Below are 26,235 nucleotides of genomic sequence, written 5' to 3' on the forward strand. Positions count from 1 at the left end.
AGAGGGAGAGATAGAATGAGAGAGAGAGAGAGAGAGAACTGTAAATAAAATATTGCTAAAACACATCTATAAAAAAGGAGCAATACATTTCTCCTCACTTCCTGTGTGGTCACCTGGACAGCAGTGAAGTTCAGTCTTCCTAACAGATGGTAATAAAAGCCTGACAGGGGTCATAACCTTTCCATGTCCCAACCGAAACAAGAAAATATATGTTCTGGCCAAGGTTTGGCTTTAAATAAGGGACGTTTTGGGCAGGAGAAGGTCCTTCACATTACATACTTTTCAGAAATGCGCTGTCCTCGTGCGAAAACCATAATTTCTAGGTCCAGTGGGGAAGTTCCATCATCTTTTCTAAAGCGGTAGAAGCGTCCTGAATCTTTAAAACTCCTATATTGATCACACACTGCAATGACAAAGAAAAGGTCAGGGTACATTAAGAAAACATGGCAAACCACTTGTACGTACAGCAAAAACGTGTATGTAAGGGCAATCTACTACAAATAACACATCTTTCCTAGAAGAAAAATGGGATAACTGCACTCAGATATGCAGAAAATCATAGGAGTTTATTGAAGACAATCCATCAAAACAGACACAACAGCATCTACAGGACAGGAACAGCGTTGACGCTTTTCTAGCTCCAAGTGCTTAGTGATAATGACTAAGCACTTGGAGCGTGAAACGCGTCAACGCTGTTCCTGTCCTGTAGATGCTGTTGTGTCTGTTTTGATGGATTGTCTTCAATAAACTCCTATGATTTTCTGCATATCTGAGTGCGGTCATCCAATTTTTTTCTTCCAGGAGTCTGCAGTTGCGAGCTGGACCTGCATCTTTTCATGTGGAATTGAAGGGCTAGATTGAGGTGGACAGACCTGGAGCAGTGTGTCTACCTTATGGCTTGGATAACACATCTTTCCCAGCTGACAAAGGGTAGAGGGAATGCTTTCTCTTACAGTCATGTCAATGTTGTCCCACCAAGGAGCTCACAATCCAATTTCAAGATAAAAATGCTAATTTAAAAAACAAAAAGTGGAAATTCAGCTTTGCCAAAATGCAGACTATGCTGCTCCATATTAGTACAGTAGAATCGTGTGATACACCTAACTTCCAGCCAGGGCTTCCTTTCTGTTTAAAGAATGTAGTCCAAAAATACTTTTAAAAGAATCCTCTGCAGCCTGCAATGGCTCCCTCCAGAGTTATTGTAGGGATGGTGCATCCATTGACAAAAGCGCCCCCTAGTGCCACGTGAGGGCTCTTAGTCCTATTCTTTCAGGCCGCACATGCGCAGTGTGTCTCCTGCCACCTATGATGAGCTCAGCGACTGCAACAGGAGAACTGTTGAACTGAAAGGAAGCCCTGGTTCAGGTTAGGTTTAGCACAGTATGCTTCTATACCCATATGGCACAGCATGGTGTGCTTTCTGGTCAAGTTGAACTTTAACCACTTGACCTCTGGAAGATTTACCCCCCTTCCTGACCAGGCCATTTTTTGCTATATAGCACTGCGTTACTGACAATTGCGGGGTCGTGTGACACTTTACATAAATAAAATGTACCGTATATACTCCAGCATACGTTTTTCAGCACATTTTTTTGTGCTGAAATTGCCCCCCCTCAGCTTATACTCGAGCCAAGCACTTTTCTGCATCAGGGAATGACATTTTCCGAACTGACTTTGGGGCCCCGTATCTCGCAGGGGCGGATCCAGGGGGGGGGGGCAACAGGGCAATTGCCCCCTCCGAGATTGTGGGTGAGTGGGTGGGCAGGGCAGGCATCGCTGTGGGTGAAAGAGCCGGCGGGCGGCTCCACAGCTGAGAGCACGGGCGGCTCCGTTACGTGAACAGCTGTGTGCGGCTCAGTGACAGTTTGTGAGCGGCTGCAGTGCTGGCCAATCAGGGAGCCGGCGGGCGGCTCCACAGCTGAGAGCACGGGCGGCTCCATTATGTGAACAGCTGTGTGTGGCTCAGTGACAGTGTGAGCGGCTGCTGGCCAATCAGGGAGCCTGCGGGTGGGGGAGCAGAGAGATAACATCATCTCTCACCGCCCAGCGCCGCCCTGTATCCCTGCAGTTCCGCCCACACTGTTGAATGTACAGGCAGCCGCGGCAGCAGAGAGATTACATCATCTCTCTGCTGCCCCCCCTGGATGAGCCATGTGTTCGCTCTGCTCCCATCGCTCTCCCAGTGGCAGCAGCCAGCCCATTCCTCCCTGCCCAGCACTGATGACAGGGGGTCACCAGTTAAATAAGCCTGACTCTGACTGGGACACAGCAGACAATTATAGCAGGCAAGTGACAATCCGCAACCTGTGGCATGGGACGTGGCAAGTGACAATCCACAACCTGTGGCATGGGACGTGGCAAGTGACAATCTGCAACGTATGGCATGGGACGTGGCAAGTGACAATCTGCAACGTGTGGCATGGGACGTGGCAAGTGACAATCCGCAACGTGTGGCATGGGACGTGGCATGTGACAATCCGCAACCTGTGGCATGGGACGTGGCAAGTGACAATCTGCAACGTGTGGCATGGGACGTGGCAAGTGACAATCCGCAACGTGTGGCATGGGACGTGGCAAGTGACAATCCGCAACCTGTGGCATGGGACGTGGCAAGTGACAATCTGCAACGTGTGGCATGGGACGTGGCAAGTGACAATCTGCAACGTGTGGCATGGGACGTGGCAAGTGACAATCCGCAACGTGTGGCATGGGGCGTGGCAAGTGACAATCCGCAACCTGTGGCATGGGACATGGCAAGTGACAATCTGCAACGTGTGGCATGAACATGGCAAGTGACAATCTGCAACGTGTGGCATGGGACGTGGCAAGTGACAATCTGCAACGTGTGGCATGGGACGTGGCATGTGACAATCTGCAACGTGTGGCATGGGACGTGGCAAGTGACAATCCGCAATGTGTGGCATGGGACGTGGCATGTGACAATCTGCAACGTGTGGCATGGGACGTGGCAAGTGACAATCCGCAAAATGTGGCATGGGACGTGGCAAGTGACAATCCTCAACGTGTGGCATGGGACGTGGCAGGTGACAATCCGCATCTAGTGACAGGTGACATGGCAAGTGACAATCCCCAATGTGTGGCAGATAACAGTGGCAAGTGACACGCTCAGGGCTCCCACTGATTCTATGGTGAGTTGAACCATTTCATTTTTTATAACCATGTAATAATAGTAATAATGCGCTTCAATCATCCTGACACCATAACAATCATGGTGCCGTGATGATTGAAGCGCTAACACCAGCCATTTCCCCGTTAAATTTACCCAAAAAAAAACGTATTTTCTGGCAGTGCCCCTCCCGAGACTAGGCTCTGGATCCGCCCCTGGTATCTCGGGGCCACATGGTGCTAGGAACCCCCCATTTGGTGTGCAGTGGAACTAGCACTACTAAATATCCAAAGCTGGGGTTTCTAGCACCAAGTGGCCCCGAGATACTGGGCCCCAAATTCGGTTCAGAAAATGTCATTCTCTGCTTGACATTTTCCAAACTGACTTTGGGGCCTCATATCTTGGGGCCACTTAGTGCTAGGAATCCAAGCTTTGGATATGTTGTAGTGCTAGTTCTCCTGGGTTTGCACACCAAATTTGGGGTAGCTGGCACTAAGTGGCCCGGAGATACGGGGCCCCCTATGTCAGTCAACTGTGTCCATCTGCAGCAATGTCATTTCGGGACCCTTTGGGTCCAGAGACCCCAAATTTTGGCTGCAGCTAGGGGGCATCTAGGAACCCTTAACTACCAAGTTTGAAGTTCGGGGAACTTATGGCTGCAAATGGGCACAGTGAGGCTGCAAATGGGCACAGTGAGGCTGCAAATGGGCATTGTTGACCCTCTTTTCCACTTACAGTAGCTGCGCATTTCTCACCCTAGGCTTATACTCGAGTCAAGAAGTTTTCCCAGTTTTTTATGGTAAAATGAGGTGCCTCGGCTTATATTCAGGTCGGCTTATACTCGAGAATATACGGTATGTCCTTTTTTTCCCACAAATAGAGCTTTCTTTTGGTGGTATTTGAGCACCCCTGCGTTTTTGTTTTTTTTTGTTTTGCGCTATAAAACAAAAAAAAGATCGACAATTTTGAAAAAAGAAAAATAGGTTTTACTTTCTGCTATAAAACATATCCAATAATAGCATGCTCTCAATTTTTCGGTCGGGAAAAGTTCCTATCCGAAAATGTGATCATCTGTGGCAATTCCGACGTGCAAAATCCCTACGCATGCTCGGAAACAATTCGACGCATGCTCGGAAGCACTGAACTTAATTTTCTCGGCTCGTTGTAGTGTTGTACGTCACCGTGTTCTTGACGGTCGTAATTTCAGCGAGCTTTTGCGTGACCGTGTGTATGCAAGACAAATTTGAGCGGAACCCCGTCGGAAAAGCCGTCATATCTTTTTCCGACGAGAAATCCGCTCATGTGTACGCGGCGTTACAGTTTTGACACTTTGTGAGAACTAGTGACACTAACACAGTGACTGTACTAATAACCCTGGCTGGGAAGGGGTTAACATCAGGGGCAAGCAAAGGGGTACATCTGTGTTTTACTACACTGTGGGATGTGCTTTTACTAGGGGAAGTGATGGATTTTATTCTCTGCTTTGCAGGAACTCCATCACTTCCCCCCCTGTCAGAACGGTGATCTGACTTGTTTACATAGGAAAATGGCAGTTCTGTCTCTACGCCCGAAAATCGGGCTGTGGGTGCTGGCAGACATCGAGTACCTGGCACTCGCTGATTGGCTTCCACTGTGTACATTGACAGCGAAAGCGGGCCACCGGCGGTGCGCATGCGTGCCCCCTACCCGGAAGTGTCGGATCACACACACACAGAATATTTCACCTTGCACGAGTTCTATTGTAAGAGACTGAACTGGAATCCGGCCAGGGTTTTTCCAGCCTCTGTGGCACGCTTGTGGTCCACTTTAGTCCACGCTCAGGTGGACTTTAAATGAGCAGAAAGAGAGCACAGCAGAGCTCTGGCCTGAGACTCAGAAGGGAATCAGAGAGAAGAGCTCTGTTTGGATTTAACCGCTTCCGGACCAACCACCGTCGTTATACGTTGGTACTTTGAAGGCGGATATCATTGTTATGGCAGCAGCTAGCTGCCATATCCCCGGTATACTCTTCTTCAGTGACCGGTCTGGTCTCTGTGACGGATATGCCGCAAGATCACTTTTATTGGCGGCGAAAGATTCCCCCCCCTCCCGCCGCGATCCAGTGCCCTCCGCCGCTTACTGGAGTCGTCGGCAGCGGCGGACGCGATTGGATCCTTCCTGTGGCCTGACATGAAGACGAGTGAGGGGAAGATGGCCCCCACACATCTCCATATCATTGCAGGGCGGAAGCGATGTCAAACCATCACTTCTGCCCATAGCTCTTAAAGGGCCATTTATTTTTTTTTTACATTTTTTTGAATGACAATTTTTATTTTGTTTTTATTGCATTTTAGTGTAAATATGAGATCTGAGATCTTTTTGACCCCAGATCTCATATATAAGAGGTCCTGTCATGCTTTTTTTCTATTACAAGGGATGTTTACATTCCTTGTAATAGGAAAAAAAGTGACTCCTTTTTTTTTTTTTTTTTTTTTTTTTAAACAGTGTAAAAATAAAAAATAAAGGTAAAAATTTTTTAATTGCGGCCGTCCCGACGAGCTCACGAGCAGAAGCGAACGCATACGTGAGTAGCGCCCGCATATGAAAACGGTGTTCAAACCACATATGTGAGGTATCGCCGCGATCGGTATAGCGAGTGCAATAATTCTAGCCCTAGACCTCCTATGTAACTTAAAACATGCAACCTGTAGAATTTTTTAAACGTCGCCTATGGAGATTTTTAAGGGTAAAAGTTTGTCGCCATTCCACGACCGGGCGCAATTTTGAAGCGTGACATGTTGGGTATCAATTTACTCAGCGTAACATTATCTTTCACAATATAAAAAAAATTGGGCTAACTTTACTGTTGTCTTATTTTTTAATTAAAAAAAGTGTATTTTTTCCAAAAAAAGTGAGCTTGAAAGACTGCTACGCAAATACGGTGTGACAGAAAGTATTGCAACGACCGCCATTTTATTCTCTTGGGTGTTAGAAAAAAAATGTATAATGTTTGGAGGTTCTAAGTAATTTTCTAGCAAAAAAAACTGTTTTTAACTTGTAAACAACAAATCTCAGAAAGAGGCTTGGTCCTTAAGTGGTTAAAAAGAGGGTTTGCTTTACCACATGTTTTGTGGGTGACGGGGACCAGCCCCACACCGTATAGAGAGGAGCCTACTGTTTAGTTTAGCGCCAGATGGCAAGGATTTACTTTACTGTTTTTAGTTTGTTTTCATGACTTTACAAACCTCTTCTAAATAAAGCTGGCAACCCGCCAGATTTAAAAAAAACTGCCTGCACGCGGACCTTAATTTCTAGAAAAGGTGATCCCCACGAGCTAATCTCCCACAATACATACATATTATTATTATTTTATACAGGATTTATATAGAGCCAACAGTTTGCGCAGCACTTTACAATGTAGGGAGACACTGCATCAACAGTACAATTCAAAACAAGAGGGTTAGAGAAGCCCTGCTCCTGCAAGCTTACAATCTAAGAGGAAGGGGCTTGTGAAACAAAAGGTAGGGACTGTAAGGGATGAACTGATGAGGGGAGTAGAAGATTTGTTGTTAGCTGGAGGCAGGATAGGCCTCCCTAAAGAGATTTCAGGGATTGCCTAAAAGTGGACAGAGTAGGAGATAGCCAGACAGATTGGGGTAATGCGTTCCAGAGAATGGGAGAGGCTCTGGAGAAGTCCTGGAGACGCGCATGGGAGGAGGAGACAAGGGAGCTAGACAACAGAAGGTCTTGGGAGGAGTGGAGAGGACGGTTTGGGTGATATTTGGATATAAGATTGGTGATGTCGCTCGGGGCAGAATTGTGAATGGCTCTGTATGTTATTGTTAGTGTTTTGAATTTTATTCTTTGGGCAATGGGAAGCCAATGGAGGGATTGGCAGAGAGGAGTGGCAGACACTGAACGGTTGGTAAGGTGGATGAGTCTGGCAGCAGCATTCATGATAAATTGAAGAGGGGATAGCTTGCGGAGAGGTAGGCCAATGAGAAGGGAGTTGCAATCGTCAAGGCGAGAGACAACAAGGGAGTGAATAAGTTGCTTAGTGGTCTTGACGGTAATGCCGTGTACACACGGTAGGACTTTATGGCAGACTTTGCCCAGCGGACTTTTCAACGTACTTTACAACGGACTTTCTGAATGAACGGACTTGCCTACACACAATCCACCAAAGTCTGTCGAATTCGTACGTGATGACGTACGACCGGACTAAAATAAGGAAGTTCATAGCCAGTAGCCAATAGCTGCCCTAGCTTGGCTTTTTGTCCGTCGAACTAGCATACAGACGAGCGGACTTTTCGACCGGACTCAAGTTCGACGGATAGATTTAAAACATGTTTCAAATCTAAGTCCAACTTTTGAACAAAGTCCGCTGGAGCCCACACACGATCGAATTGTCCAACGAAATCCCGTCCGCCGGGCAAAGTCTGCCGTAAAGTCCGCTCGTGTGTACGCGGCATTAGAAAGGGGCGTATTTTGAGAGATGTTTCGGAGGTGAAGTCTGGACAGTGATTGGATAGGTCAGAATCTAGGATTACATCTAGTACCTTGGCATGAGGGGAGGGACTGATGGTTGTATTATTGATCTTGATGGAGAAGTCAGGGGAAGGGGCACGGGCTGGAGGAAAGATTATGAGCTCAGTTTTAGAAAGATTGAGTTTGAGGAAGTGGTGTGACATCCATGTTGATATGCTGGTTAGTAAGTTAGTGATGCGAGAGAAGATTGAAGGAGTGAGGTGAGGAGTAGAGAGATAGATTTGTGTGTCATCAGCATAGAGGTGGTACTGGAAGCCATGGGAGTTTATCAACAGACCAAGGGAGTAGGGTCCAAAGACAGAACCTTGAGGTAACCCTACAGAAAGAGGAAGTGGAGAGGAGGAAACAGAGTTATAGGTCACACTGAAGGAGCACTGTGATAGGTAGGAAGAGAGCCAGGAGAGAGCAGAGTCTTGAAGGCCAAGAGAGTGGAGTTTTTTTGAGGAGGGGGGGATGGTCAACAGTATCAAAGGCTGCAGAGAGGTCGAGTAGTATGAGTATGGAGTAGTGGCCATTGGCTTTAGCAGTTAGTAGTTCATTCATGAGTTTCAGTAGGGCAGTTTCAGTGGAGTGTAGCAAGCGGAAGCCAGACTGTAAGGGGTCAAGAAGGTTGCTGTCAGTAAGGTAGGAGCTAAGACAGTTGTAGACTAGGCCTCATGCACACGAGACGTTGTTAAATGCGCGTTCAGAGGCAGTTGGACACTTTTTTCAACTGCCCCTGAACCCATTCAATGTTATCCTATGTGTCCATGTACACAGTCTTGTTTTTTGGCGTTTTTAGGCAGTTGCGTTTAACCTCGTTTTTCCAGAAGCAAAAAAATGGGTTCAGATGCAAAGGTTTTCCACGTTTCAGGCGCCAAACGCAGCTAAACGCCGGTACCGCGTTTGCGTTTATAAGTGTTTTTAAAGGAACCCTATTTTTTCGACCAGAAAACACAGAAATATGATGGTAAACTGCAGCAGAGAATGACATTTTACGACCCGACTTTGGTGCCCCATATCTCGGGGCCACTTGGTGCTAGGAACCCCAAATTTGGTGTGCTAACACAGTGTATCCAAATTTGGGGTTCCTAGCACCAAGTGGCCCCGAGATACAGGGCCCCAAAGTCAGGTCGGAAATGTCATTCTCTGCTGCAGAAGTGCTTGACATTTTGCGACCCGCCGGCTCAGCAGGGATCAACGGAGCGATACCCGCTAAGCAAGCGCATCTCCAAAAACAGATCCTCCAGGGATCCGCCCGTGTGAAAGGGGCCTTATTGTGTGTGTTGATATTTTTGTAATGCAGCCACAGCCAGAATAAATCAGCCTGTCCCCCTGCCAGCACATGCACAGAGGACTGCTGCTATCTGTAAGCTCAGGCTCCCTGTTTGCCCTTTGAATTGCATTTCTTTCCAGTAGATTGGAATCACCATTTGAAGCCTTTGCTTGCTGTAGCTGGCCAAACATGGATCAAAATTTGCCTGGTTCAGCTGGGATTGTCAAATTTCAATCAATCTATGTGTTAGCTGGTTGTATACAAAAGTCAAATTGATCGATCTGGCAACACTGATCATTGTATTCTGCCAGCAGGTAAGGCTCTCCGCTGATAGAATATGATAGCTCAGCGGGAGTGATTCCCCCATCCACCTCGAATGTATCAGTGTGGGAATTGGCTCAATTTTTTTTCTATTCAACCTGCCAGTTGAAAAAAAAAAAAAGGAATTGTATATGGCCGCCTTTGCAATTTTGACAAGATATGCAATTAAACGTTCAAATGCTTAAAGTGTTACTAAACCCGGGAGCCTGCATTGACTATATCTGGTCTCCCACAGTACACAGAACATGCAATGTTTTAGTAAATATAAACTGCTAAACACCTTTTCTCATCAGCAGTATATAGCAGTCTTGTGACTTCTATCAGTGTCTGGTTAAAGCTAGGAGGAGTTTTCATTCTTCTCTGACTGTGCTATGAGGCTGCATGACCCCTGACCCTCTGTCTGGACAGTGCTGATTGGCCCTGTGCTGATTACACCCCCCCCCCCCCCCACAAAAAAAAAAAAAAAAAAACACTCTCTAGCAATACACTCCAAACTGATCATGTGCAGAGTGCCTCCAAGGCTCTGTACTATTAGCAGATTGAATTGAGGACTGTGGAAGAAGGGGAGGATCAGAGAAGACAGGATCAAACAGACTTTTTACACAATGTGGAGGAATAACCCCTTAGGTTCCACAGTGAATATAACAAGCATGCTTTACTGCGTATACAGACTCATTTTACTGTTGTGGGTTTAGTAACACTTTAATGAATTTGCCATGCGTATGGGTAGCTTTACAGTAAAGCTGATGGTAAAATCTCCTTCCCAGTTTTTGAGATGATCATTTTTAGGAGAACATTGGCATGAAATAAAATAATGAATAATAAAAGGAAAAAGAAAAAAATCTGTTGCTATATGTTGTGACGGAGGAATTGATTTATGACGACTTGTATTGTAACCAGGAGGTTTGCATTAAAGTAAAAATTATAATAATATATATAAAACTATTATAAATTAACCTACCGACGTAACACAACCTACCGACGTAACACACTCCGAAGTAACACATAAAAGCGGCCTCACTGCACTGGACTTTATTTTACGTGGGGCCACATATATGTTTCCCCCTTTCCCAGCACAGAGGCTGGGGGGGGGGGGGGGGGGGTCTTACTGAGAACCAAGGATCGGGACCCGGATCTCCCGGTCCCAGGTCACCTGATCGCTATGGTAGCCTCTGATTGGCTACCACAGTGAATAGTCAGTGTGAAGCCTGCCCTGGTGTTTTTTCTTTCTTTCTGTGAATGGGGAAGAAGAATACAATGTATCTTTCCCGCTCCTTGCAGAAAGAAAAAAAAAAAAAAAAAAAAGTGTTTGTAAAAATTTTTTTATAAATAAATAAAATTAAAGAAATCAAGAAAAATACCTAGATCAAGGTCAAAAGTCAAGGTCAGTATATTTTGGACAGGATTTTTTATTTTTTTTTAATTGGCATCAGTGTCAGTATGTTTTAGGTAGGACAAAAAAAAAAAGGCAAAATGCGCACTATTTCTTCTGGGCTGTACTACAGGTACAAACAACATACCCATATGTGGTATCGATGCCATTGTCAGGAGCAGAAGAATTTATTTTGGTTTGTTCTTTGGTGGGAGGTTATGGTAGTAACAAGAAATACACGGCTACATTTCAAAAAATGTTTTTTTTACTATTTTGGGCCAGTTTTCCTTTGATAATAATAATAATAATTAAAAAAAATCAGATTTGCATAACTAGTTACTACCAAATGAAAGCCAAATTAGTACAGAAAAAAAAGAAAACGCGATATAATCCACCTGGGTGTACAATATAGCTACTTAAAGACCAGCCTCGTTTTGGAATTTAGGTGTTTACATGTTTAAAACAGTTTTTTTTTTTTGCTAGAAAATTACTTAGAACCCCCAAACATTATATATTGGTTTTTTTTCTAACACCCTAGAGAATAAAATAGCGGTCATTGCAATACTTTTTTTCACACCGAAAAAATTCACTTTTTTGAATAAAAAAATAAGACTACAGTAAAGTTAGCCCAATTTTTTTTTATATTGTGAAAGATAATGTTACGCCGAGTAAATTTATACCCAACATTTCATGCTTCAAAATTGCGCCCGCTCGTGGAATGGCGTCAAACGTTTACCCTCAAAAAACGTAAAAAAAATGTTAAAAAAATTCTACAGGTTGCATGTTTTGCGTTACAGAGGAAGTCTAGGGCTAGAATTATTGCTCTCGCTCTAACGATCGCGGCGATACCTCACATGTGTGGTTTGACCACCGTTTTCATATGCAGGCGCTACTCACGTATGCGTTCGCTTCTGCGCGCGAGCTCGTCGGAATGGGGCCTTATTTAAAAAAAAAAAAATTCTTATTTATTTTACTTGATTATATTTATTTTTACACTGTTTTAGAAAAAAAAAAAACTGTGTCACTTTTATTCCTATTACAAGGAATGTAAACATCCCTTGTAATAGATAAAAAGCATGGCAGGACCTCTTAAATATGAGATCTGGGGTCAAAAAGACCTCAGATCTCATATTTACACTAAAATGCAATTAAAAAAAAAAAAGTAATTTAAAAAAATGACATTGAAAAAATGTGGCTTTAAGACATATGGGCGGAAGTGACGTTTTGATGTCGCTTCCGCCCTGCAGTGTCATGGAGACGGGTGGGCGCCATCTTCCCCTCACTCATCTCCATGCACAGCTAGGGAAAGGACGCGATCGCCTCCGCCGCTGCCCACGGCTCTGGTAAGCGGTGGAGAGCACCGGATCACGGCGGGAGGGGGGGGCCCTCTCCCGCCACCGATAAAAGTAATCTCGCGGCGAATCCGCCGCAGAGACCACTTTTATCTTGTAGCCGACTGCCTGGCCGAAAACGGGTATAACAACGATATCCGCCGCAAAAGTTAGGACGTATATGTACATGCGGCGGTCGGCAAGTGGATAGTTGTGATCATATGTACAGTTTTACTAACACACGTCAAAATTGCAAAATTGGGCTTAGGCATTTAGATTTGTTTTACCTTTTAGGTGTGAAGGGGTTAATATAATTATTATAAATTATTAATATAAATATTTTAAATTAAACCTTTAATCAAATTACTCACCATGATGGATAAGATCGTGTTCCATCGTTTTTTGCATCAGTTGCACAGCTGTAGGCCTGTCGGGGGCTTCTTTCCTATCGACAAGCCAATCAACCACTTCTCTGGCCATAAAACAGTTGGGATATGTCCTCAGATTGGACCTTCTGTCCCTTACGATCTTGTCTTCATGCAGCCGGAGCCTAAGAAACAAATATGGACTATTAGATGCAAATATTGCTTGCATATATTATAAATAAAAGTTCCCCCCGGTTTATAGACACAGACTGGGTGGCTCGGAAGAGCCCCGCATGGGCGTCCCCAACGGCGTCCCCAATCGCCGAAGAGGACGGAGGGGGGGGGGTTGGGGACTGAAGAGGATTGGGGATGTTCTGTGCAAAACCATTACACAGAGCAGGTAAGTATAACATATTTGCTATTTTGGGTAGAAAAAAAAAAAAAGGGTTGAGCCCTGGTTCATATTAGTGCGATTTGACATGTCAAATCGCATGTAAAATCGGCGGAAATTGCTGGAAACTGATGTCCGCCGGTGTCCCGCGATCGGGTCTCAGAACGGCAGAACAGGGGGATGCCTTTGTAAACAAGGCATCTCCCTGTTCTGCCTAGTGACAACACCGATCGTCTGCTCCCTCTCATCGGGAGCAGCGATCAGTGACGTGTCACAGTAAGCTACGCCCCCTAACAGTTAGAATCACTCCCTAGGACGCACTTAACCCCTTCCCCGCCCCCCTAGTGGTTAACCCCTTCACTGCCATTGTCATTTGCACAGTAATCAATGCATTTTTATAGCATCGTTCGCGGTATAAATGGCAATGGTCCCAAAATAGTGTAAAAAATGTCCACCATAATGTCGCAGTCACGATAAAAATTGCAGATCGCCGCCATAACTAGTAAAAAAAAAAAAAGAATAATAAAAACTCCATAAAACTGCCCCCTATATTGTAGACGTTATAACTTTTGCGCAAACCAATCAATATACCCTTATTGCAATTTTTTTTACCAAAAATATGTAGAAGAAAACATATCAGCCTAAACTGAGAAAAAATTAGCTTTTTTTTTAAAAAAAAATTGGGGATATTTATTATAGCAAAAAGTACAAAGTATTGCTTTTTTTAAAAAAAAATTGTCGCTCTATTTTTCTTTATAGCGCAAAAAATAAAAACCGCAGAGGTGATCAAATACCACCAAAAGAAAGCTCTATTTGTGGGAAAAATAGGACGTCAATTTTGTTTGGGAGCCACGTCACACGACCGCGCAATTGTCAGTTAAAACAACGCAGTGCCGAATTGCAAAAAGTGGCCGGGTCATTTGAAAGCCAAATGGTCCGAGGCTGAAGTGGTTAATTGAACAAGCTGAAGTTATAAGCTGATTGGCTACCATGCCCAGCTGCACCAGAATCTGTCGTAGCTTTACATCGGCTCGCGGGATCGGGATAGCAGGTGCGGGGGCGCCGATGCTCGTGGCCAACGGACACGATGACCGCCGGCCATGAGTGATCGCGAGCACGAGGGACAGAACACGGAAGTGTGTGTGTAAACACACAAATCCGTGTTCTGTTATGAGAGGAGTGACAGATTGTGTGTTCCTATTAGCTAGGAACCACGATCCGTCACTTCCTCTAGTCAGTCCCCTCCCCCCTTCAGTTGGAGTCACATCCCAGGGAACACAGTTAACCCCTCGATCGCCCCCTAGTGTTAACCCCTTCCCTGCCAGTGAAATTTTTACAGTAATCAATGCATTTTTATAGCACTGATCGCTGTATAAATGCCAATGGTTCCAAAAATGTGTCAAAATTGTCCAATGTGTCCGCCATAATGTCGCAGTCCCGATAAAAATCACAGATCGCCACCATTACTAGTAAAAAAAAATAATAATAATAAAAATGCCATAAATCTATCCCCAATTTTGTAGACGCTATAACTTTTGCGCAAACCAATCAATATACGCTTATTGCGATTTTTTTACCAAAAATATGTAGTAGAATACGTATCGGCCTAAACTGAGAAAAAATTTGCTTTTTAAAAAAAAAATGGGGATATTTATTATAGCAGAAAGTACAAAATATTGTGTTTTTTTTCAAAATTGTCACTCTTTTTTTGTTTATAGCGGAAAAAATAAAATCCGCAGAGGCGATCAAATACCACCAAAAGAAAGCTCTATTTGTGGGAAAAAAAGGACGTCAATTTTGTTTGGGTGTAACGTCGCACGACCGCGCAATTGTCAGTTAAAGCGATGCGATGCAGTGCCGAGACGCAAAAAACGGCCTGGTCATTTAGCAGCCAAATCTTCCGGGGCTGAAGTGGTTAACTTTGTTAATGACACCCGCAGCGGCTCGCAGAAGGCAGTGTGAACTGCCCATGAGAGGGATGCGATGTGGGGACCAGCGCTGTAATCGCGCTGGTTCCCACATCGCACATATGTGAACCCAGGGTAAGGCTCGGTTCACACTGGTGCGATGCGGGAAACCCTGCAAATCCAGAGCGGGTTCCCACATCGCACCTGAATCGCCGGCTGCCCTCTGCGAACCTCTGCGGGTGTCAATACAACGTTAATGACACCCACTGATCGGTTCACAGATCACAGTGCAAACTGTGAATTCGGACACCCAATGGGATCCAATTCTAGTGCGGACAAAAAAAAAAAGAGAACCTGGCCAAAAATAGGCGAATAAGCTTGTAGCATCGTACTCAAAACGGACTTGAGGCTGTAATTCAGGAATATGCAATTAGTGGACCTCCAGCTGTTGCAGAACTACAAGTCCCATGAGGCATAGCAAGACTCTGACATCTACAAGCATGACACCCAGAGGAAGAGGCATGATGGGATTTGTAGCTTTGCAACAGCTGGAGGTCCCCTAATTGCATATTCCTGCTGTAATTGGTGCCAAAGTGTTGAGCAAAAGCTGTGATACTTCTGTACATGGGATTTTTTTAAAATTTGCAAAGATTTCAAACAAACTTCTTTCCCGTTGTCATTATGCGGTATGGTTTGTAGAATTTTAAGGAAAATAATGCATTTAATCAATTTTGGAATAAGGCTGTAACATAACAAAATGTGGAAAAAGTGAAACACTGTGAATATTTTCCGGATGCAATATATATTTATTTTTTATAAATACATACATACATACTGTACACACACACTTTTTAAAAACTGTTCATGCACATGCATTTAAATACTATATGCTATGTAGATAGGGGGTTCAGCTTTAACCATTTGCTTCCTGGGCACCTAAACCCCCCTCCTGCCCAGACCAATTTTCAGCTTTTAGCGCTTTTACTCTTTGAGCGACAATTGCACGGTCATACAACACTGTACCCATATGAATTTTTTATATTTTTTTTCTCACAAATAGAGCTTTCTTTTGGTGGTATTTGATCACCTCTGGTTTTTTTATTCTTTGTTAAAAAAGACCGAAAAAAAAAATTAAAAAAAAATACAAAACCGTTTTATATTTTGTTAATAAATTTTGCAAACAGGTAATTTTTCTCCTTCATTGATGTACGCTGATGAGGCTGCACTGTTGGGCACTGATAAGGCGGCACTAATGGCACTGATGAGGTGGCACTGGTGGGCACTGATAGGTGGCATTGGTGGGCACTGAGAGGTGGCACTGATGGGTGGCACTGATGGGCGGCACGCTGTCAGCGTGAGGAAAAAAAAAAAAAGATTACCGATCTTCTGTTTACATCAAGTGATCAGCTCTCATTGGCTGACAGCTGATCACGTGGTAAGGGGCCTGGATTGACCCCTTACTCTGATCTGTGATCACCCGAGTCTCATTGACTCAGTGATCACAGCGCACACTGCGCATGCTCTGCAGGGGAGCGTGCAAAGGGGAGGACTTCTATTGACTGCTTCCCGGAAAAGTAGGTCTGCGCTGTAGCCGTCATTCGGCTATAGCACGGATCTGAAGGGGTTAAAGCAGGCATGGCCTGGGCAATTTGCCTTATGCCCCATAGCTTAATTTCATACCAACGTACTGATGTAAAGCATTGCAACACACTGCAGCGCATAGAAAAAAAAAAAAAAGGGTGAAAAAAAAAGCAAGCACTGCATTCCAGCAGTGCCATGCATCACACGTCAGTGCACATTCATAGCGCACAACACTGCGTTTTATGTGCACATTAACCTAAGCTGTTGTGAATAAATCCTATACGATGACAACGAGAACCCATTTCCATGATCAGATTATAGAACACGCCTCGTATTAATTATTCATGATGAACATGGATACATTAATTATTAGATTGTAAGCTCTTCTGAGCAGGGCCCTCTTAATCCTCTTGTATTTTATTGTATTGTAACTGTATTGTCTCCCTTTTATATTGTAAAGCTATATAAATCCTGTATAATAATAATAATAATAATAATAATAATTAATAAACTCATTTGTGCCCGGAGTTCTAAAAAAAACTTGATCATTTTCCTTTCCCAGGCTGGGTTTACAGCACCGCAGTATGCGTTATGTTGGCCCAATAAAAAGGAGAAGTCTGCACAGTGTCCAAAAACCTCAAAAGCAAAACAAGCATTCCCAATGACAAAATAAAGACCCCCAGAGGTTTATCAATGCAAGCGGACCAAGGAGAAAGATCACAGTGTTTATTATATGATGGAGCTGAACTACTTGATGTGTTAACATAGTCACTGACGTGCCATTAAACAGGAAACATTCCGCCTGTCATGGGAAAATGTGTCTTATCCATTACAGCAACGGAGCAACACAAGCTGGACGTTTCAGTCAGTCCAAAAGTTTGGTCTACTATTTAAAACGTAGGAGTTTTAGGCTATAGATTCCTTTTAATAAAAGTATTAACATTTTCTACTTTTAACTTGTTTATAAGAGCCACAGGGGGTCCATTTTTTTCTTTCCCCAAATTGAATTGAGCATTAAGTTGATGAAACACAAGGAAGAGAAATACTCTGCGAGCAAAACTTCTGATCCTGTTGCCAAAATCTTTTTTTTATGTCTTACAAGTTATGCAACAAAAGGATGCGCTAATCTGAGCACATTGCGCCAGTTGTTTTAATTCAATCTTATTTTATTCAGATAGAGGACAAAAAAGTAAACATTCCAATCATTGGTAAGGTACACCAACAATAATTATCAATTACATCGGAACAAATGCATATCCAGGTTACATAAAAATGAATCAGGAGACCACCTGTGATAGCAACACCTGAAAACATTCCAGGTTAAAGTAGCAATCACTATCATTTCAGAGAAGGGAATCATAGGTGTCCCTTATGTAATGCACCAGTAAAGGTTATATTGAAAACCTGTCCTTCTGAAAAATAATATGTCGTAGGGGTCACACACTGAATCAGTAACAATGGGTAAGTGGAAGTCATGGTGCAGTCACTCAATGGATTCCTAAGGGTGTATACAGCCATAGAGGAAAAGGAATAGGGGTAGAAAAGAGGGGGCAGAAAGATTAGGGACAAGAAGCACTCCATCCTAGTCATGAGGTGATGTCGTCTAGGCCACTCTCAGCCCAGGAGGTAAACTCCGAGGAGTATCGAAACATGGACCATGAAGTCCAAGTGAGAGAAAACTGTTAAGTCTTTACCACATTCTTCCGCCAACAGACATTCAAGGTCCCTAATGCGGTCCACTTCAGTAGCCCAATCCCCCAGGGAAGGCATGGTTGTCGATCCTCAGTGACAGGGAATCACTACTCTGGCAGTTGCCAGAATGTGTCGCAAACACGCAGTACATCTTTTTTAATGGATTTGAATTTGCCAGGGAGTATAGATAGATAAGAGAGCTACCTCTGGTGAAGGTTGAATGGAAGTTGCCATCAGTTTACAGTATAGTTTGAAGATCCGTTGCCAAAATCCTTGTACAGGAGGGCATTCCCACCAGATGTCGAGCATGGTACCCTGGGAGCCAAGACACCGCCAACAGGTATCTGGTACTGCCGAGCTGAAGTTGTGTATAATCGAAGGGCATCTGTACCATCTTGTTACCAGTTTAAATCCTTTTTCCTGGGTATTAGTTGCATCAGTTTTTTTTAAAACAACTTTTACTGAAATGTCAGAGACATTTTTTAATAAAGTTTAACTGTCTGCCATGTGGCGCAAGGAAGTGGATTGCCCCGCACTGCGCTGTGGCGTGTAGGCAGGTGCAGTCTGTTTTCTCCACTACAGGTTACACTCAACCGCAGTGGCATTGCAGTTGAAGAGGAAGTCAAGAGGAGCATTTGTCCTCTATAGTTTCATGGATCCGTGGGGGAGTGATCCAATTGGATGCTGACACCCCATGTGACTCTGGTGGCAATCTTGGGTCAGGCAGAGCCTATTTATGCCTGGCTCTCAGGCTTGGCGTGCATTTCAGTTAGTGTATGGGTAGTGTAGGGACAGCTCACCTGTCTGCCAAGCATAGTAAACAGCAGTAGGGAGAGGTTCCAGACAAGTAGGAAAAGGATAGGGACACACCTTCCTTCCTGGAAGCCTCCCTGTTTGGGCACGGACCGGCCAGGCCACCTTCCACCCTTTAAGACAGACGCTGTTGGAACATCAGAGACCTGCTCATTGCACGTTGCTGTTCCATTCTGTGTTGCTCTACATAAAGAATGCCTATGCTATAAGAAGATTGCCAAGACACTGAAACTGAGCTGCAGCACGGTGGCCAAGACTATACATCGGTTTAACAGGACAAGTTCCACTCAGAAAAGGCCTCGCCATGGTCGACCAAAGAAGTTGAGTGCACGTGCTCAGCATCATATCCAGATGTTTTCTTTGGGAAATAGACGTCTGAGTGCTGCCAGCATTGCTGCAGGGGTTGAAGAGGTGTGTGTGTGTGGGGGGGGGGGGTCAGCCTGTCAGTGCTCAGACCATACGCTGCACACTGCATCAAATTGGTCGGCATGGCTGTCATCCCAGAAGGAAGCCTCTTCTAAAGATGATGCACAAGAAAGCCTGCAAACAGCTTGCTGAAGACAAGCAGACTAAGGACATGGATTACTGGAACCATGTCCTGTGGTCTGATGAGACCAAGATAAACTTATTTGGTTCAGATGGTGTCAAGCATGTGTGGTGGCAACCAGGTGAGGAGTACAAAGACAAGTGTGTCTTGCCTACAGTCAAGCATGGTGGTGGGAGTGTCAGTGTCTTGAGAAGGGCAGGGAGCCTCGGGCGGTCTGCAAAAGGGCGTGGAGGAATATCAGACCTGCCTTTCGTGAACTGCCCATCTCTGAGTGAGGAGCTCTTTTCTTTTTCTGTTTCTTTCACTCCCTTAGCTTTTGTTGGTTAGTATCTTCTTTTTGAAGAAGGGCTGCATGCATAATGGGTGCGGGTTTGTTTCTTGACCTCACAGGTTTGATGTCTGGTGTAGTGGTGTGAGTCGTAGTGAGATTATCCCCAATAATTACATGTTCATGATAAGTTTTGTTTTTTTGCTGTAAAGTCATTTTTTGTTTGGGAGCAGATTTGCTATATTTATTTTCATTTATGTAAATATGTATATATTTATGTATATTATATATAGTGATTTTATGCTTATTGATTGCAAGACTTTTAATAAAGAAAAATTGGGAGTGTCGTGGTCTGGGGCTGCATGAGTGCACTGGGGGAACTACAGTTCATTGAGGGAACCATGAATGCCAACATGTACTGTGACATACTGAAGCAGAGCATGATCCCCTCCCTTCAGAGACTGGGCTGCAGGGCAGTATTCCAACATGATAATGACCCCAAACACACCTCCAAAACGACCACTGCCATGCTAAAGAAGCTGAGGGTAAAGGTGATGGACTGGCCAAGTATGTCTCCAGACCTAAACCCTATTGAGCATCTGCGGGGCATCATCAAACGGAAGGTGGAGGAGCGCAAGGTCTCTAACATCCACCAGCTCCGTGATGTCGTCATGGAGGAGTGGAAGAGGACTCCAGTGGCAACCTGTGAAGCTCTGGTGACCTCCATGCCCAAGAGCGTTAAGGCAGTGCTGGAAAATAAATGGTGGCCACACAAAATATTGACACTTTGGACATTTTCACTTAGGGGTGTACCTACTTCTGTTGCAATTAATGGCTGTGTGTTGAGTTATTTTGAGGGGACAGCAAATTTATACTGTTATACAAGCTGTACACTCACTACTTTACATTGTAGCAATGTGTAATTTCTTCAGTGTTGTCACATGAAAAGATATAATAAAATATTTACAAAAGTGTGAGGGGTGTACTCACTTTTGTGAAATACTGTATGTTATTACCAGGAATAGTCATTTTTTTTCCTCCCAATGCTATTCCAATTTGTAAATGTCTGAAATTAAATAAAATAAACTCTTTGAAAAAAAAAAAACACTTTTGAAATAATATTAACATTAAACTTTATATGAAATGTTAGTGATTCGATTTAAATATTTTAAAATTACAACCTTCTGAGTACAGACTAATTGAGGTTTATGAAACACTCCTTTGTACCCTATGAATTTGGGGAGTCAGCCACAAATCTGTCGAGCAATGCTCTTAAATCGTAGCCTAAAGTGAAGAAACTCTTCATAAAACCTGCTTATACAGCGCTACAAATTGCCCGATTCATTAACTCGGCATCCAAATAATGCAAAGAGAACAAACAGCAAAGGAACAGACAAACTCATTCTCTCCATGGTTGGCTCTCTGCCATGTGAAAATTGGACCCATGAGGATGAGTCTCATAGATGGAACGCTGGCAATAATGAACTCTTATTCGCCATCATCTACAATCAGGGCAGATTGGCAAAGCACAGGCAGGGTAATACGGTCATTTTAGAGCTAATACATGGGTTTTTTGGGGTCCTTGGTATTTGTTTACAAGCTCCCCATAAGCGTGGGACATAAAAAAAAAAGTATTTAGCAAAATGGCCTTAGAGAGACCATGTTTGCGGGCCTTTCATTACAACAACCTTCCTGGAAGATGTGCATTTGACATATTTAATGAATGCTATTTACCCGTAAAAGCCTCCCTTGTGTAGACACGCAAAAGCCCTGAGACTACTGTTGGGTGCCGCTATCTTGGATGTCAGCAACCCAAGCAGATTCAGACCTGCCACTCACGTGACACTTTATAGCAGCTTTTCTCAACCTTTTTACCACAGAAGAACCCTTTAAATATTTTTTTGGTTTTGGGGAACCCCTGCTAATACTATGTGGTTGATTTAGTAAAGCTGAAGAGTGCAAAATCTGGTGTCGTTCTACATGTTAGCCAATCAGCTGCTAACTTAAGCTTGTTCAATTAGGCCAGGTTTACACTGCAATGACATGGAAGTCGGATGACTTCCGATCCGACTTTGCCCTGCGACTTCATGTTCGAATTCCATGTGAATTCAATGAACGGGATTCGACTTTGATCTGACCATACTAGGCAGGCACTTTGAGTCTGGTATGAATCTTGAGGGGGGAACCCCAATGCCCAAAAAAAAAAAAACAGCTTGGGGTCTGCCCAAAATACATACCTGACCCTTATCCGAGCATGCAGGCCGTCAGGTCAGGAAAAGGGAGGGAGCTTCCCCCCCCTCCTGAACCATGCCAGGCCACATGCCCTTAACATGGGGGTGTTGGTTGCCCCATGCACCTTGTCCCCGTGTTGATGGAAACAAGGGCCTCTTCCTGAACAATACGGATGGGATGCCTTTTACTGAGGAGTGGCTTCTGTCTGGCCACTCTACCATACAGGCCTGATTGGTGGTGTGCTGCAGAGATTGTTGTTCTTCTGGAAGGTTCTCCTCTCTCCACAGAGAAACGCTGGAGCTCTGTCAGAGTAACCATCAGGTTCTTGGTCACCTCCCTGACTAAGGCCCTTCTCATCACTCAGTTTGACCGGGCGGCCCGCTCTAGGAAGAGTCCTAATGGTTTCAAACTTCTTCCATTTACGGATGATTGAGGCCACTGTGCTCATTGGGACCTTCAATGCTACAGAAATTTTTCTGTACCCTTCCCCAGATCTGTGTCTCGATACAATACTGTCTCGGAGAACTACAGACAATTGTTTGGACTTCATGGCTTGGTTGGTGCTCTCTCATGCACTGTTAAAGAGGAAGTAAACCCTGATGGGTTTTACTTCCTCTTTGTTTCCCTGCAAAGGTAAAGCATAATGGGCTACTATACATCGCATAATAGCCCATTATGTGACACTTACCTGCAGGAGAAGCCCGCGATGTCCCCGTCTTCCTCGCTAGAAGTGAGCATCCATTCTTCACCCCTCTTCCTTCCGGGGCCGCGAACTCCGGCTCTGTGACTGGCCGGAGTCGCGTGACGTCAGTCACGGCATGACCCGAGCTAGAAACGGCACAGCGTGCCCTTTCTAACTCCGGCGCATGCGCAGAAGAAATCGCCGTACGGCGATTTGCAAATATCTCCTAGACCGTGTAGGTCTAGGAGATATTTGAAGCACCTACAGGTAAGCCTTAATTTAGGTTTACCTGTAGGTTAAAGTGGTCTGTAAGGGTTTACAACCACTTTAACTGTGGGACCTTATATAGACAGGTGTGTGCCTTTCCAAATCATGTCCAATCAACTGAATTTACCACAGGTGGGCTCCAATCAAGTTGTAGAAACATCTCAAAGTTGATCAGTGGAAACAGGATGGACCTGAGCTCAATTTTGAGTGTCACGGCAAAGGCTGTGAATACTTATTATGTACATGTGATTTTTTTGGTTTTTCATTTGTAATAAAATTTGCAAAGATTTCAAACAAACTTCTTTCTAGTTGTCATTAAGGGGTTTTGTTTGTAGAAATTTTCTTCATTTTCAAACAAATTCCACATTTTCTGAATGATTCAAGGGTCTGGTATAGATGGGGGGGGACTCCACGCTGTTTTTTGTCATTTTTCATTGCTGGCATTTTTTTTTCGCACACAAGTCACATGTATATCATCATGCAGGTGCGACTTTCATGTGACTTTTGAGGGTTTACAGTGAAGTCTTTGGCCCTCAAGTCTCATTAAAGGTGGACTAAAGTAGCGCAGGAAAAACTTTTAAGTCACACATAAATGAATGGTACTCCTTGGGAAACATAGGGTGCGACTTGTCATGCGACTAAGGGGTCCAAAGTCACATGACAAGGCGCAAAAGTGTGAATAGGGCTTAAATCTCCTTTTTTGTTCCCCTAGACCTAAACAAGCAATTAACCCTTGCAGTACGGGCACAACCCAGATATTTTTTAGTCACCCGAAGTTATGCTTTAGGGTAAGAAGCATAATCATACTTTAGCAATTTACATTACTTTTATTCAGCTGACATAAAAAAGGACTTGTTTCAAAAACCCTAAATTTCCACAAATCTTTCTCTCTAATGTAGAGAAATAATTTGATCTCTGGGGACAAGTTTAACAGAAATAATCTAGACCAGTCAAGTGCAGCTCATCCATAATGAATGAGATATTTTGTTTACTGCATACAAAATCTGTTCACATTTATACCAGAACTGATCTTGTTTCTCTGTCTGTAAAGTAGCGCTGATTGTTATGTGCTGATAACAGGTACTCTGAGGTCATAAAAACACGAGCCTCGAGTCTGGGTTCAAAGGATCATTCATTCTCAACTTGTAGCTAGATACACTATATTACCAAAAGTATTGGGACGCCTGACTCCTGACTTTACACACACATGAACTTTAATGGCATCCCAGTCTTATGCCGCGTACACACGGTCGGACTTTTCGTCTACAAAAGTCCCAACGGACCAAATACGGCGGACAATCCGATCGTGTGTGGGCTTCCCCGGACTTTCAGCGGACTTTTCCAGCCGCAAATCTGACGGACTTTAGATTTGAAACATGCTTCAAATCTTTACGTCGTAACTCTGCCGGACCCAGAAACCCGCTCGTCTGTATGCTAATCCGACGGACAAAAACCCACGCTAGGGCAGCTATTGGCTACTGGCTATCAACTTCCTTATTTTAGTCCGGTGTACGTCATCACGTACGAATCCGTCGGACTTGTGTGATCGTATGTAGGCAAGTCCGTTCGTTAGAAAGTCCGCTGCAAGTCCGCCAAAAGTCCGTCAAAAGTCCGTCGAAAGTCTGTTGGACGGGCTGTCAGACTTTTGTAGCTGAAAAGTCCGACCGTGTGTACGCGGCATTAGTCCGTAGGGTTCCTTTGCACCTATAAGGCTCGATTCACACCTATGCATGTTGCTTTTGAGCGTTTTTGGAGGTTTTTTTTTCATGCTTGGCACGTTTTTGAGCAGCGTTTTTGTAGCGTTTTTGCCGCGATTTGCGTTTTGCGTTTTTTTTTTTTTTTTTTTAAATTTTTTTTTACAGTCTTAACCACTTGCCGACCGCCTCACGCATATATACGTGAGCAGAGCGGCACGGGCAGGCAAAATCACGTACCTGGTACGTGATTGCCTTCCCGCGGGCGGGGGGTCCGATCGGACCCCCCCCCCCGGTGCCATCGGCGGTCGGCGTTTGGTTGGAAGCGATCAGAGATGAGGGGGAGACCATCCGATCGTGGCCCCCCCTCGCGATCGCTCCCAGCCAATGAGAAACATCCCCTGCCTCTGTATAGTACACAGAGGCAGAGGATGTGATGTCATCTCTCCTCGGCTGGCCAGTTTCCGTTCCAGCGCCGAGGAGAGAAGACATGTAAGTGCACCAACACACACAAACAACACAGTAGAACATGCCAGGCACACTAAACACCCCCGATCCCCCCCCGATCGCCCCCCGATCCCCCCCCATCACCCCCCCCCCCTGTCACAAACTGACACCAAGCAGTTTTTTTGTTTTGATAAAGTCAGAGGAAGGGAATATGGGGATTATGACGGTGCCAGGAAAAACACAGTATATTTTTTAAAATAAATAATTTTTATTAAGACATATCATGTATATAAAAAATATAAACAGAAAGATTACAAAATCAAGGTGTGCATAAATGCTAAAAACATATCTGTAGTGAACTTCACAGGGCTTGGCCTCATGGGTGTGACGGCCAATGCGAAGGGTAGGTATTTTAATTATCCGACATGTTTCGCCAGTGTTGGCTTCTTCAGGGATAGGTTGTTAATACCTAGAACGCTACAATAATTCTGTGAAAATGACATAACAATCAGTAGATGTAATCGAATAAATAATACAATAGAAAAAATATCATTTAAATAGATATATATATATATATGTTTGCGAGCTGACAGTATAGACTGACCTCCACCACCACCCAAAGGGCACCAAGAGAAAGTCCCCACACAACATCGGGCAGCCCAGAGATCCCCATCCCGAAACAATCACCCAACCAGACATTCTATAGATGGAAATGAGATACCTGCAAGTCACCAGGGGGGGCCCCCACACACCTCAGCACTAAACCTCCAGCCAAGATCACAATGAGTAGCTGCAGGGGGCAGTAAAAAGGACCTGGCCAAGTATGTATCTAAAGAGGTATAAATTATTTAGAATAAGATCATTTATCATAATGTCATATTTTTCAAAGGGGTCATATAAGTTCCAATAGTTGGTGGAGAAAATTCATTATATGGGACTAAAGAGTCTCCAATTAATGTACTTACAAAATAGTGCTCTTTAAAGTGAATGGCAGGACACCGATAAGTCCTTCAGCTTAGAGAGAAACTTTAAGCAACAATAGGAGACGTATCTCTGTGATTTGCATAAACAGGAGAAGAGTTTATATGCCACTTGTAAGATTATCTGGGGGGGAGAAGGTATAATCACAAAATGCACTTTGGTTGATCCATAGGTAGATTACACCAGCGAAAAGCAAGGTAAGTACACACTTACCATTGAGTAGATATAAAGCGAAATGCTGGGCTAAGTAAAGCCTGCAGCCAGTGATAACACTAGATAGGAAAAACCAAAAAGCAAAAGATAGTAAGAACAAGAAGTAAGTCTATTAAGGCGCCAAGCATTAAGGGTCCATACTAGTACCTACCCAGTCAAGTGGTGGTTGATACGTCGGTGTCCTGTAACATCCCTGGCGAGTGTGCTGGCCTGGGATGCCGG

General features: G+C 44.2%; 1 protein-coding gene across 2 annotated transcripts in view; it reads right to left on the reverse strand.

Annotated features, from left to right (window-relative positions):
- Window positions 1-26,235, reverse strand: part of DEPTOR (DEP domain containing MTOR interacting protein) — a 176,268-nt gene that overhangs the window by 78,535 nt on the left and 71,498 nt on the right. For both annotated transcript variants that reach the window (XR_012244563.1, XM_073632208.1), the window contains exons 3-4: window positions 12,305-12,483; window positions 280-403 (exon numbers count right to left, since the gene is read on the reverse strand). Coding sequence is in view for 1 of the 2 variants with exons in the window: in XM_073632208.1 (XP_073488309.1) it covers window positions 280-403; window positions 12,305-12,483 (303 nt within the window). In the remaining variant the exon portion in view is untranslated. The remainder of the gene's footprint in view (window positions 1-279; window positions 404-12,304; window positions 12,484-26,235) is intronic.

The sequence above is a fragment of the Aquarana catesbeiana genome, linkage group LG05 (genome assembly GCF_042186555.1).
Source record: "Aquarana catesbeiana isolate 2022-GZ linkage group LG05, ASM4218655v1, whole genome shotgun sequence".
In the NCBI taxonomy this organism is placed as follows: domain Eukaryota; kingdom Metazoa; phylum Chordata; class Amphibia; order Anura; family Ranidae; genus Aquarana; species Aquarana catesbeiana.